General features: G+C 40.8%; 4 protein-coding genes and 1 long non-coding RNA gene across 8 annotated transcripts; 1 reads left to right on the top strand and 4 right to left on the bottom strand.

Annotated features, from left to right (window-relative positions):
* Positions 1-53: 53 nt before the first annotated feature.
* On the bottom strand, positions 54-1271 carry LOC124336691 (cuticle protein 7-like). 2 transcript variants are annotated; one of them, XM_046790475.1, is made up of 4 exons: positions 1170-1271; positions 975-1073; positions 762-854; positions 54-684 (listed from the first exon to the last, which is right to left on the bottom strand). In XM_046790475.1, exons 1-4 carry the CDS (start codon positions 1176-1178, stop codon positions 226-228), a joined length of 660 nt encoding a protein of 219 aa, XP_046646431.1. In that variant the 5' UTR covers positions 1179-1271; the 3' UTR covers positions 54-225. The 2 variants fall into 2 exon arrangements, with proteins under 2 accessions (XP_046646431.1, XP_046646430.1); XM_046790474.1 differs by having other exon boundaries at positions 762-1073.
* Positions 1272-3078: 1807 nt separating this feature from the next.
* LOC124336692 (adhesive plaque matrix protein-like) lies at positions 3079-4174 on the bottom strand. The gene is made up of 3 exons (XM_046790476.1): positions 4083-4174; positions 3888-4016; positions 3079-3795 (listed from the first exon to the last, which is right to left on the bottom strand). Exons 1-3 carry the CDS (start codon positions 4155-4157, stop codon positions 3271-3273), a joined length of 729 nt encoding a protein of 242 aa, XP_046646432.1. The 5' UTR covers positions 4158-4174; the 3' UTR covers positions 3079-3270.
* Positions 4175-6879: 2705 nt separating this feature from the next.
* LOC124338589 lies at positions 6880-9263 on the top strand. Of its 3 annotated transcripts, XR_006917894.1 has the most exons (5): positions 6882-7072; positions 7686-7884; positions 7950-8674; positions 8736-8851; positions 8923-9263. It is a non-coding gene; the product is annotated as an uncharacterized LOC124338589 (long non-coding RNA). The 3 variants fall into 3 exon arrangements; XR_006917895.1 differs by having other exon boundaries at positions 6880-7072; positions 7686-8669; XR_006917893.1 differs by having other exon boundaries at positions 7686-8674.
* Positions 9036-10279, bottom strand: LOC124338588 (adhesive plaque matrix protein-like). The gene is made up of 3 exons (XM_046792677.1): positions 10144-10279; positions 9902-10033; positions 9036-9832 (listed from the first exon to the last, which is right to left on the bottom strand). Exons 1-3 carry the CDS (start codon positions 10147-10149, stop codon positions 9143-9145), a joined length of 828 nt encoding a protein of 275 aa, XP_046648633.1. The 5' UTR covers positions 10150-10279; the 3' UTR covers positions 9036-9142.
* Positions 10280-12079: 1800 nt separating this feature from the next.
* LOC124338587 (adhesive plaque matrix protein-like) lies at positions 12080-13522 on the bottom strand. The gene is made up of 3 exons (XM_046792676.1): positions 13445-13522; positions 13073-13342; positions 12080-12974 (listed from the first exon to the last, which is right to left on the bottom strand). Exons 1-3 carry the CDS (start codon positions 13448-13450, stop codon positions 12273-12275), a joined length of 978 nt encoding a protein of 325 aa, XP_046648632.1. The 5' UTR covers positions 13451-13522; the 3' UTR covers positions 12080-12272.
* Positions 13523-13990: the final 468 nt, after the last annotated feature.

Raw genomic sequence — 13990 nt, 5'->3', positions numbered from 1 at the left:
TACGTAAAATTTTGAAATTCGATGCTTCTTATAGTAATTCTCAACACGTTTGATTTTTCTTTTATTTAAGACCTAGTTTATTTCGCTTCGAATTATTCGATTATATTACACATTATCCGTTTGGTCCTATATGGTTTAAGGAATTCGATGGGCAAAGATAGATCTTTTACACAGCTATTGCCCATGGGTCACTGAGAAATTCTAACTTCTAAAGGAAATTTTGATCTAATAAGCGGGCTTGGGGTAGGCTGGTGCGGAGTAGGCTGGTGCGGGTTTGGAGTACGCTGGCTCAGGATAAGCAGACTTGGCGTATGTTGGCTCTGCTGGGTAGGCTGGTGCAGCGGGGTAAGCAGGTGCTGCGGGGTAGGCAGGTGCTGCAGGGTAGGCCGGTGCTGCGGGGTAAGCTGGTTCAACTGCTTTAGGATAGGCGGGCTCGACCGGCTTGGGGTAAGCTGGGGCAGCGGCGGGTTTGTATTCGTCGTATTTGGCTTCTCCCTCGTATTTCACGTCGGCGACATAACCATTTTCATCAGCCTTGTAGGTGACGATTTGGGTGCGGCCATCGGGGAGAGCGACGCGGTAAGATCCAGTGACGACTTTGCCGTCGCTGGTCTCCTTGTGTGCGAAGTCCTGGTAAGTAGCATCGTCCTTAACTTCGTACGCGAAGTCGAATGGCATAGGAGCCTGTAAAAACAATGCAAAAGCATCACGAATAAAAGAGTTGAAAGGCAGTTGAATAAAGGTGGAAATAAAATGCGTACATGATATTCTTCAACAGGCTTGCTGTAAGCTGGCTGTTCGTAAGCGGGCTTGGAATAAGCTGGGGCCGGGACTGGATAAGCTGGAACTGCTGGGTAAGCTGGAGCTGGAGCTGGGTAAGCTGGAGCTGGAGCAGGGTAAGCTGGAGCCTCAGTCGGGTAAGCTGGCGCTGCAGTCGTGTAAGCTGGAGCAGGGTAAGTTGGAACTGGAACCGGAGCCGGATAGGCTGGAGCTGGCGCCGGATACGACGACTTGGAGTAAGCTGGAAGCTCGGCAGCGATAGCCGCAGCGAACAACGTGGCCAAAACAACGAACTACAGACAACGTTGATAGTTTATAGTAATTGATTTAAATACCAAAGGCTAAAAAAAAATTCATTTTCAAAAATGTTCTTTTTTTTCTCTTCGTACCTTGTTCATGTTGAGTGGAAAGAGTGAGCTTGGTTCGTTCTGCAAAAGAACTGATGAATGAAAATCAAATCGGACAGTCTTTTATATACCACCCCGTTAGAGCCCAAGGCCGTTACCAATTGCGTATTTCTCACTCCCTCGTAACGAGAGCAGAGCACGAATCATTTTGCGGCATATTAGAACCGTCGCGAACGTGAGGTGAAAGAGAGGGGGGGTCTGCCTTCGCCCGTCTTCCTATAGCCTACCTTGAATCACGCGCTGGCGCACGATTCACAGCCAGAAAATCACCGATAATATGCTACACATGTCCGGGGACGGGGGGAGAGAGAGAGGGAGTCTTTCGCCATACAGCCAAGTCATCCGGATACGGAGAAAGGGAAAGCATACGCACCGAAATACATTTCTAAATTAACCCACAAATAAAGGACGCGCAACGCCCTTCTTTTCATACTTGACTCACATTCCGTCCTCATGTGTTCATCATTAACGCGTGCAGTCTTTGTCATTTGCTCATAGCTAGCGTCAACTGAAAGGAAAAAACCCTTGAAAAAAAAAACCAAAACAGGAAAATAAAACTCGTCAAGTATTCTCCGGTACTCTCATATACTAATAAAATAGATGCATTTCGACATTTAAAAAAACCCCAAAAAACTGAAAAGTAGGGCAGTGAGGCTATGGCTAATACCGATTTTGTTGTACGGTGGCATTTGCTGTCGCTTGGGCGAGAGAAAATTTAGTGTGACAAGAGGTGCGCCTGACCGCTAATATCCCAAGTCCCCCAAGGAACATTTTAAACGTGTAGGAACACTGTAGGCCGCTGTAGACTGTGCGTTGAGTTTTCAGTGGAAACTTGCTTAATGAAAAAGCGCCATAAAATGTTTCCTAATTGCAGTGTGCAAGAAGGAGCGAGTTTGAGATTTCAAGCCTTTATGTGCAGCAATCAGACATACCACATTATTTGTATAAGGCGTGGGATTCGTAGGGTTTAATCACAATGGACATTATTACCGGTACTTCTTTTCTTTACTCTCTTTTTTGTTGATAGTGCATGATGCAATATTGACCTTGAAAGTACCTAACATTTCAGAACAGTATGGGATTTCCAGATTTTCACTGCGTTCGCTTTAACCGTCTTTAACCGTTCAACGCAATACCTAGCAGACAGCACACAAGGTTGGCAAACTTGACACATATATTTTTCGGGGTTAGTCATATGAAAAATTTGATTGTCATTTTCTGGATATTTGAAATAACGCAATTTTTGAGAAAACTTGAAGTCACCAAATGTAATAGAGAGAGTCATTGCCATGAATTTTAAATAAAAGTGAATGCTGGCGTAGTAGCAATGAAAGCAACATAGTCATTCGTACACTACTTTTGTTTAGGTTAATTAGTTTTTCGTTTTTTCCCCTTATTTTTTTGGAAATTTACTTGATTTAATTAAGCTATGATACAATGACAAATTTGAGTTAGTTACCAGCTTCACAGTTCCTAGGCTTTGTGTCATTGTGTTTGCCAAGTCTTTTGAAGGGGGCTGTCTGTCCTTTCACGCAAATAAAAAAGGAAAGGGCGGATATGTGGGAACCGCATCCATTCTCTCCGGTTTAGGAAACCATTTTCCACCAACTTTAACGCGAATTGTTCTGGCAAATTTCAATTTCTTTATTCGGACAGCAGACATCAGTGTTATTACAACAGCACCTGTCTAAAAAGAAAACTCCAGCAGGACCCAAGGGCAGTTTAAAGTGATATAACGGCTGGTATAGTCGTTCGGTTAACAATTTTTCATTTCTCTTCTTTTGTTTCACAAAAAAAAAAAAAAAAAAAAAAAATGGGCTAACCATCATCCGCCACCATTGTTCAAGATTTATCGAACATGGCGTTTTTTAAAAAAGGGCTTTTAAAAAAATTTGTTTGAAAAAGAGTTTGTATTTTAACTTCACATAGTTACGTATAATAAATTACAAGTCGAGCACATCGTGAAATGACACATAGAAGAGCAGATTACTCTCACCTGACAGCATTTACACGCAATTGATCAACATAAATTTGTCCTTTTTCTTGATCGGTTCAAACACAAAATTCAGGTCACAGTCCTAAATTAATATGCAGGCTTGCTGGGGTAGGCGGGCTCAGGGTAGGCTGGCTTGCTGGGGTAGGCTGGTTCGGGGTAAGCGGGCTTGCTGGCGTAGGCCGGCTCGGGGTAAGCAGGCTTGCTGGGGTAGGCCGGCTCGGGGTAAGCAGGCTTGCTGGGGTAAGATGGCTCAGGGTAAGCGGGCTTGCTGGGGTAAGATGGCTCGGGGTAAGCGGGCTTGCTGGGGTAGGCCGGCTCGGGGTAGGCTGGTGCGGGGTAGGCTGGTTCAACTGGTTTAGAATAGGCGGGCTCGGCCGGCTTGGAGTAAGCGGCAGGTTTGTATTCGTCGTATTTGGCTTCTCCCTCGTATTTCACATCGGCGACGTATCCGTTCTCATCAGCTTTGTAGGTGACGATTTGAGTGCGGCCATCGGGGAGAACGACACGGTAAGATCCGGTGACAACTTTGCCGTCGCTTGACTGTTGGTGAGAGTAATCGTTGTAGCTTGGTTCATCCTTGACGGCCCAGTCAAAGCTGTACGGCATTGGTTCCTATATCAAATAATGGAATATAAAATTATTCATATTAATCTGGCTGTTTAAATCCAAAAAAAGGTTTTGTTCAGGAATGAAATGTAGCTCACGTATTCATAGGCGGGCTTGGAGTATGCTGGAGCAGGATAAGCTGGTGCAGGATAGGCTGGAGCTGGATACGCCGGAGTCGTGTATTCAGCGGCAGCAGCGATGGCAACCAAAGCAGCGAGAATGATGAACTGTTTGGTCGAAGTAAATTTAATTTAGTCTTCAAATTTTAATTTCCGTTATCAACTGTATTGTACCTTGTTCATGTTGAGGAGAGGAGTGTTGTTCTGTTCTTGGAATCGAATGGAACTGATGACTAAATCGGTCGACATCCAGTCTTTATATACTGTTCAGTGTTCATTCAAGGCTGTGCAACAACATAATTCTTACGGGCTTCACCCTTCCCCATTTCCCGTCCGATATGTGTAACTCGACGAAGTCGTGAAATGGTCACTATCACTTTGGGGCACGGCCGGTGTGATTTCTCTGCCGGCTTCTAAATCGTGCCGAGCTTGCTTGCTGTACAGTGCAGGGAGCGCCTACAGCGATATTTAGCAATGCTACTCACTACCCCTAAATGTGAGATCCTTTCACTTTTTCCCCCGAGTACCATACTGCGTGTTTACCGATTTCGACCAAAGTGTTTTGAATGATGTTATTACGTGGGTGTCCTACGTGACTACGTCTCACGTATCTAGAGTAAACTCATTGTATTGAGGAATTCCGAAATGCATTTACCCAAATACCCAATCACCTGATATTCCAAACTCGCCACCCAAAAGAATGGGGCCTAGTTCAATGCATGGTGTTATTTGGGAAAACCATTAATTTTGTTTTGCCATCACGGCGTTTATTATAGGCCGCACCGCATAACTGGCCTTGATGGTCCGATAGTAATTCATGTTTTACGCGGGTTAATGGGATTTGCAGTTAGCGTTTCAATCATGCCATGGTCTACATCTATTCAATGATGTCGAGGAAGCCTTCATTTACGTTTACATTCGCTTACAAGTGCAAGTCGTGACTCAATAATTTTCGTACAATAATTTTCTTGCAATCTTCACATTTGCAAGACAAATCGATCGATCGTTTTCTATTCGATCAATGTAATTCAAGGACATATCTCAAATTAATTAAGGCGATTACTGTGAATTTTTTATTGAATTATTCCGTGCACAACGCTGTAGCTATCATGATATTTTTAATTTTTAATATTTTATGACTCGTGCACAAATAAATTTTTTCGCAGAGTAATGTTATTCCGACCGATTTCCGAGGTTACAAATATAGGTAAAGATGTTGGACAGAGATTTACACATAATTCGTCAATTATATTCTAAACGAAGAACTGCTCGTGTTTTATTTTTTAAGATAGGTTATTACGAGAAATTTGACACAGACATGTTTTTCTACCGTTACCCTAGTTTTTCATCTATAGACGATAAGCAAGGACGAACAGGTAATCATTTCATAAAAAAATCAAATATAAGAGAAAAAAAAATATGGCGTCGTCACGCTGTGGTTTAATAATATGGGGCAATTTGAAAACGGATCGGAAGAGAACCCTACAACAATCGAAATTTTTTTACGCCGTATTATCAAGGATTCAAGGTTACCATTTTTATATTGTTGTCTGAATTTCGTAACAACGTACGGAGGCTATGAGACATCATCCTGAGCGCGTCAAGGGCGAGTTGCAACTTGCTACTTGCAAGTTGCAATCGGTAATTATCTTGCGACTCTATAGTTATTTAACACCACTGAAAAATAGCTTACTGCACGCTGAATGACTTCGTTCTGTTTTTCTCGTAAAAAAAATCTAAATCTAAATAATTTGTGGATAAATTATTCATCACAGCAACCACAGACGAAAGTTTCGGGAGCCTCTGCACGAGGCTGTGGTCTTTGATAGTCACGCTCCTTTGGTTTATATCGATCTTATTATGGTCAGTATCATGATAGGGTAGTAGTGTTCTTGATTATATAGGCATTCAGATAATCCAACTCACGAATATAGTTAAATGATGTTATCCATCAAAATTCCTACGCATTATTTTATCACGTGCATGAAAGTGTCGAAGTAGCTTGGATTTTAGGAAGATAAAAAGTCAGTTTTTCCTTGAAAATCAACCCTGGCCCAATACAAGGTTACCAGACATCATAAATATCCATTTTCTTTTTTAATTGTAGCTATTCTACATTGTGTTTTCGCGGAATTACGTAAATTAAATAATACGTGATATAAATAGGATATTAGCCGGACATGAACATTAATAGACAGCCTAGAAATATTCATAATGGTGAGTAATGCTAGTTATATAGACGCGGTTAGTATTATAACTATACTATTACCATATTCAACGAATAAAAAATCATTCGATATACATAAAAGAATTAATTATTCTAGCTAGTTTAATAATAGCAGTAATTTGACGTCGGGTTTACGCGTAATGATTTGGTTATAGCCAGGCTGGCTAGAGTGATCCCAAAAACGTATAGAAGCTGAAATTTCCATGGATTCAATTAATCAGCATTTAAATCAAAATTTTGTAATACCGCCCTTATACTTCGTATACACTTGGTATTGGCGCCATCGTCTTGAAGAAATCGAAAGTGCTGCAATCTTTGTAAGGGAAATGAAAGCTTGTAGTAGTTTCTTACCATTCGAATTCGGCCTTGTCCCTGGCCTGTTGCGTGTTTGAAATCGAAACTTACTTGAATTATTTTTTTATCGTTTTATTTACAATTGATTCCTGGAGATAGAACGTAAAATTTGTCACAACTTCCAATTATTTTTATTTTCACATTTAGAAATCTCAGATTTTTGTAATTTTATTTCTTTACTGTTTTGAACCAATTACAATTAGTATCTAACAATGGGTGCGAGAGAAAATCAACCGATCAGCTATTAGAGGTCTAGTTTCTCCACTCTAATTGAACAATGCTGAGTGAGATCTAATTGAGGCGTTATATATAGCTTTATAACTAGGCCACACAATCAACAAGTTTTAACACAAGACACAACCCACTCGATGTAGAGTTCATTTCTTTATTTAGAATGGTGCTGAGAAATCGGAAGTCATAATGTGTTAACCCTTTAAAACGGCTAGACGTGTTGCTGCTCTACGTTAAGTCAAGCGATGAATTTGAATCATCACTCAGTCTGACTGTCCGAGTCTTCCGAGGCGTCTGCTGTTGCACGGCCCTCGAATTCCCATAACGGTTTTACGGAACGGCGCTTATTAAGGTATGCAAAGGAAGGAAGAAACAAAACCATTGTGGTTAAGAAAAATTTTCGTGGTTAGATTCTCGTACGCCCAACTTTGGCACAAAGCAAATCGCTTTGTCTTTAACCAACTGTTGCGAGTTTCTATATTTTTAACCGCATGTAGATATATTGATTATTTTCCGCGTGTGACGGGTGCGGATGTTTGTCTGTATGGTTTTGTACCGTAATTGGATGCCTTTACATAACCAAATTAGGGGGAGAAGATAAGCCATGAGAATATTTAGCATCTTCACTCGCTTTCTCGAACAAATATCTCATCATTTGTTTTATACTCCAGAATAACTTAATAATAATCAGTTTATTTTCTCCTTAATTTTAAACAAATGTCTCTACAAAAAATATGATTTTTGAAGATGATATTTTTGAATTATAATTACTATTGTTTCATGGCATTCTTGGGCATCCTGTGTGCTCTGTGGTGATATAGTTTAGAAAACTGAAAGTGACGTCAGCTACGTAGTCGTTTTTGCTTTTCTGAAAAGAGCCAAGCACTGAGAGAAGAGGGACAAAGTGCCATTTAAAAAAGAAAGGCAATTTAATTTTTCTTACTTTGTGATTCTCTCAAAAAAAGGTCATTCCCATCATTTGTGAAATTGGAAGTGCTTCTGCCAGCCGAATACGCCGTAGCACTAGCAAACAAGAACAAGATTGCACGGTGGCAATTACAAGTTGCGTGCAGTGCAGTTTGATTTAATGAAATGGAAAAAATTTCTATTCCCAACTTTTAACATAGCCGTACGTAATCTCGTTGCGCCCATAAAATGCAAGAAGTAAGTGTAACTGATTTATTTTATTTAAAAAAAAAATTTTTTTGGCTTTGTACTCTTAATAAAAGGCTCGTGGATTTGATTGCGAGTTGTGACACTATTCGAATCGGTGAACAATTCAATTCAATTCTCTGTTTTAGTATTTGTTTCTATCATAAACATACCGTAAGTATACAATCAAGCATATTATATCTTTCGTGTTCGTGTACCTGCACTGCAAAAAAGGCGTGATCAAAGCATCCCCCTATGGTACCGTAAATCTTTTATTATCATTATTAGGCTCTTTAAAAAAAAATTTCTGTAAGAAAAAAAACTGGTGCTGGTGTCAAATTCTTTTAATCAAATTTTTAACACAAGTTCCTTTTTCACTTGTAGACTGACGTGTGCTTCACCTTTAATTGTAGAGCAAATTTATACGTACATAATTTCGTAAAAGGCTTCAAACTAACACAAACTCGAAATTTCTAGACTATAAAGTTTCAAACAATTCGCACTTTTATGCTATGACCTCGTGGCATGTTGTCGCGTAACGCTTTAATCTATGCAACTTCCAACATAGTATGCGCGTCTATACTGAACTTGGTGCTCGTAAATATCCTTATGTGCGCATAATGCAAGGCCAGCGTAATAGGCTTGCTGTTTGCTCGGGCTAGGCAGCAAGGAGAAATCTAACCTTGCCGCCAGTTACGCGAGGGAAAAATTGTGAACTATTTAACTAGCGCTTTTTTTTTTAAACTGACCTACAAAAAGGACATTTCACAGGAGAAACGAGAAAAACCGCAAAAAGGGTGAGGTGTGTTGGAATGTAAGACTTCTTTTTGCATCAAGAGTTTCATTGTTGTTTGCTCATTTAGTTGGTCTGTTTAATTTATGGTCATTGGAACAAGTAGACAGTAGACAGAAGAAATCGAAAACTTCAAAGAGTAAAACGGCACGCAATTGCCGCCCACTTTCTACAATACTTTCGCAGGTTCGTTCAAAAGAGCTGCGTTGTGTATCACAATTACATTCCCACTAATTTCTTCATTTTCATTTTCGAAGTTGTTAGATAGAGAATTGGATTTTTTTTCTTTGTCTTTTCATTCACTAGCAGCAAAGCCGGTATCCAACATTATATCATAGACTTCCATCAAAATTAAATTGAATCAAACATATTATTTCCGAAATTTGTGAGTATGTATTCCTTCTAATTTGGCAAATAATTTATATTAACTGAATGATATAAGATAATTCCACGCCTATATATTTTCCTTTTTTCGATTTAAGCAGTTGCGTCAGTAGCAGTCTCTGGCTCAGCAGCCGGAGCAGCGGCCTCTACGACGGCGGGCTCTGCGGCAACTTCGGCGACGGGCTCTGCGGCCACTTCGGCAACAGCCTCAACGGCAACTTCAGCAACAGTTTCGTCTTTGGTTATTGGCTCAGCTGCAACAACTTCTTCGACAGCAGCAACTGATGGTACGAGAGCTTCGGTGGTGGTTGGAGCGGGATAGCTTGGCTTAGGGTAGCTGGGATATGCTGGGCGAGGGTAGCTGGGGTATGCTGGACGAGGATAGCTGGGGTAAGATGGTTTGGGGTATGAAGGATAGGCTGGAGCAGGGTAAGATGGATAAGTGGGCTTGGGATAAGATGGGTAAGATGGCTCAGGGTAGGCTTTAGGGTAAGCTGGAGGAGAGTAAGCAGCTTTAGGGTAGGCTGGAGGAGCGTATGCGGGCTTGTAGGCGGGCTTGTAGGCGGGCTTGTATTCGTCGTATTTGGCCTCGCCTTCGTATTTCACATCGGCGACGTAACCGTAATCGTCGGCCTTGTAGGTGACAACTTGTTTGCGGCTGTCGGGCAAGACGACGTAGTAGGTTCCATCAACAACTTTGCCATCGCTGTTTTCCTTGTGGCCAAAGTCGTTGTAGCTTGGTTCATCCAAAACGGCCCAGTCGAAAGTGTAGGGCATGGGAGGCTGTATGATATAATTTTTAAAATTAAAAATTTCAATCTGTTGTAACAATTTCTGCTGTAGCAGACTTACATAATCATAAGATTTTTCATAAGCCGCTGGGTAGGCAGGCGCTGGGTAGGCTGGCTTCGGGTAATATGCTGGTTTGGGATAGTAAGGATTATCAGCCAAGGCGACGACGGCCAAAGCGGCGATGATGAGGAACTGAAAAGATGACAATTAAAAAATATTAGTCCACTTTCGTTATTACCGTATAATAGTTTTAAATGAGAGTGTTATGCACAAATTTCAAGATTTTTTTAAATGCAACTCACTTTCATGTTGATACTAGAAGGAATTCTCTGTGTCTATACGATTGTCCAGATGTGAACGCACTGATGGATATCTTGTTCGAGTTAGTCCTCTATTTATACTTGGTTCGTGGGCTCAAGAACCATAGGAGGAGTGGCAATGGGCGCAGATTTCTTCTAGTCCCAGCAAGTACATAGCAACAGCAGCGCATCGCGGGCATTTAAATTACACCCGAAACCCTGGCTAGCCTACTGGCTCCCATGAGAAAGCAGCAAAATTATTTGCAACTCTCACTTTGTGTTCGCATCCACCTCGCCTTTTTTTTCTCATAATACACTCCAATGATATCACCTACTTCGGCCTTTCGGTTAGCAACTCCGCCTGCTGTCCCATCTCGAATTCTCGACATCTCATTTTTACTTCGATAGTTCAATATCTGATTGCCATAGGAATCTCAAGCGCACTGCGCAGGTGTATTTTATATCAGTTATCGTTCTAGTTTTACCTCAACGAAATATTAATAATTGGTGATGTTATACATCTACTAAGACAGTCCTTGAATTTATAAAATCTAGCCTACTTAAAACATTTTTTGTTAATGGGATTTGATGGTATTTAAATACGTTTTTATTATGATAAATTTTTCGCAGGAAATTTTTAAATGCGCTGAGAAACGAAAAATTGTGTTTAGGTTCTGATTGAATTTCGCAACCAATATTTTACTGGGGCAAATTGGAAATAGCTCTGCGCTATTTCTATCCGAAACAGAATATTGTTGCGAATTGCGATGTTTGTAACGGATTCAGATCGTAAGACCGGAGTATATAGTAAAAGGGTAAGTGAATTCCGTTTCCAGTCCGTTTCAATAGTTTTACTGCATTTTGTTTGCCGCTTGACGCTTGCATAGGTACAATTTGTTTTGGGTTTATTATGGGATCGTTCAAAATCCCAAACTTGTGAAATGCAGTTACAAAATAAAATGTAGAATAAAAAAATACAAGATATGTAGAACGGGAAAAGAAATAATATAGTCACACTCACTTTCTATTGTCAGTGTTTTGAAAGACAGGTATCACATTTAACGACCAACTGTCCTTGAAGTATTATCTGCATCATTGTCCCCTTATTGCTGAAATGAGTAAAAGGACATAATAAAATATTTAAAATCTGTCCAATTTACTGTTATAAAATTTTTGTATTGTGTTTCTTAGGAATTCATAAATCCGCCGAAATTTTAGAGATTTTGGAGTTTTGGGGGGTTTTATTTTTAGATTTGTTCTTTGTGATCCAAATTCTCGTTTAAAAAAAAACAGTAATTTTGTTTATAGAAAACGGAGAATACACCGCTAATTAAATAAAAAAATTTTTGTCATCCAGGAAAAAGATTCACAAACAGCTCCAGTTAATTTCACAAAAATTTCTCCTTCCGTCAGGTGGTCCAGAGTTTACATCAAAGTGCGTTGCGCTACATTATACTACCTATTTTTTTTTCTCTTGTTTGAAATTTTTGGCAAGTGCTCCTTTCCAATTCACATATCAGCACATTGACTAAAATGTTAAGAGGAAACTGTAATGGGGAAAGCTTCAGTGCAAGAGAAACAATTTTCTATCAATTCAGGACTTGGTCGGCAAACACTGATATTACATGACACATAAATTTCCTGTTTTTCTCTTTCTCTGTCAAACTTTTGAAAAGCTTTAGTCAGAAAAAGACTATAGTGAAATTTAGCTGACCACTTGCATTGTTTTGAACGGCTCGTGCGCCTTTGTCTTGGGCTATACTATTTCCGCTGGCGAAAAATGCCATTCAAATGTTCTTCTTCTTTTCGGAGAAACTTAGACTACATTCCTTATATGATTAAATCTTTTTAATTTCTTTATCTAATCTAGAACTATACTTAACTAAAGGTTTTTTGTTTAATACAATTTGCAATCATTTATAATAGAAACTCGGACGTCTTTTTATTTTAAAATGTGTCTAATATCTGTATTTCTATTTCATTTAGATAATTTGATTGTATTCAAGACGAGGTGGTTGGCATAATCAACGACAATTAGTAAAACTAACTGTCTTTATATAAGTTATAAAGGTATGCGGTTGGCGAAGACTGAATCATATTGTGTTGATATAAAGCTCTGATGTGATGATTTATTAAGCAACTGTGGTAGCAGCTTCTGGTTCGGCGGTTGTTTCAACAGCAGCAGCAGCGGCCTCGGTAGCGATTTCAACCTCCTCGACGACTGGCTCAGCAGCAACAACCGGTTCGGCAGCAGCAACTTCAACATCCGGTTCGGCAGCAACAGGTGCTACCTCAGCAACAACAACTTCTTCAACCTTCGCTACTGAAACGGGAGCTACAGTGGCGGCTTCGGTGGTGGTTGGAGCGGGATAGCTTGGCTTAGGATAGCTGGGATATGCTGGACGAGGGTAGCTGGGGTATGCTGGACGAGGATAGCTGGGGTAAGATGGTTTGGGGTATGAAGGATAGGCTGGGGCAGGGTAAGATGGATAAGTGGGCTTGGGGTAAGATGGGTAAGATGGCTCAGGGTAGGCTTTAGAGTAAGCTGGAGGAGAGTAAGCAGCTTTAGGGTAGGCTGGAGGAGCGTATGCGGGCTTGTAGGCGGGCTTGTAGGCGGGCTTGTATTCGTCGTATTTGGCCTCTCCTTCGTATTTTACATCGGCAACGTAACCGTAATCGTCAGCCTTGTAGGTGACCACTTGTTTGCGGCTGTCGGGCAAGACGACGTAGTAGATTCCATCAACGACTTTGCCATCGCTGCTTTCCTTGTGTCCAAAGTCGTTGTAGCTTGGTTCATCCAAAACGGCCCAGTCGAAAGTGTAGGGCATGGGAGGCTGTAAAACCACCAATCGAAATTTTCAAATATTTTTCATCAATTTTATCGAATTTTATTTGAGAATAATAGAATAGGCATTCTTTCGATTTCACTTACGTAGTCATAAGATTTAGCATATGGTGCTGGGTACGCTGGCTTCGGGTATTCCGGTGCGGAGTATGATGGGTAAGCGGGCTTCGGGTACTCCGGTGCGGAGTATGATGGGTAAGCGGGCTTTGGGTACTCCGGTGGGGAATAAGATGGATAAGCGGGTTTCGGGTAGTAAGATGGAGACGGGTAAGCTGGTTTTGGATAGTACGGTGCTTTCGGGTAGTAAGGCTTGTCAGAAGCCAGGGCGACAACTGCCAAAGCGGCGAAGATGAGGAACTGGAACGAAATGAAAGAATTTATTGAATCCAATCCTGCTGTTTATCTTATTATTTAAATGTTACAAAGAAAAACCACGGCGTAATTTGAAATGCAACTCACTTTCATGTTGGCTAAAAGAGGATTGCTAGTGCTCGCGATCGTCCAGATGTGAACGCACTGATGAATTCCTAACCGGTTTTGTTCTCTATTTATACTCCGACTCGCTCGGTGCGCTCGAAAAATGGGCGGAGTGGCCAGTGCGCAAAGATTTGCTGCATGTCGTGTGCTAGCAAAGTAGTATCGTCCTTACTTGGTCTTCTTGCTTCTATACGCGGTAAAGCTAAGCAAATTATTAGCAACTCTCACTTTCTGTTTCTCATCTACTTTCAGTCCTTCACCTTTTTTTCTACCTCCACCTTCTCCACCTCTTCTTCACCTCCTCTATTTCCCCTTCAAGATGCAGAGCTGTCAGCAGGATGATGGGCACTACGCTTGCCATCATCCAGCATCCTGCGCAGCGTGTGTATTAATCTATACTATATCTCCGGACGAATCTGAATTTCAAAACTTCCAGTTCTATTTCTGAGGGTAGTAAAACTAGACACATTATCTTTTACGTCCGTTCACTTTCTTTTTGAATTTTATTAGTTCACCTCAATTCATCTT

Source organism: Daphnia pulicaria, chromosome 4 (genome assembly GCF_021234035.1).
Source record: "Daphnia pulicaria isolate SC F1-1A chromosome 4, SC_F0-13Bv2, whole genome shotgun sequence".
Classification (NCBI taxonomy): Eukaryota; Metazoa; Arthropoda; class Branchiopoda; order Diplostraca; family Daphniidae; genus Daphnia; species Daphnia pulicaria.
The sequence above is the reverse complement of the archived record's forward strand: the minus strand, read 5'-3'. Positions and strand labels throughout refer to the sequence as shown.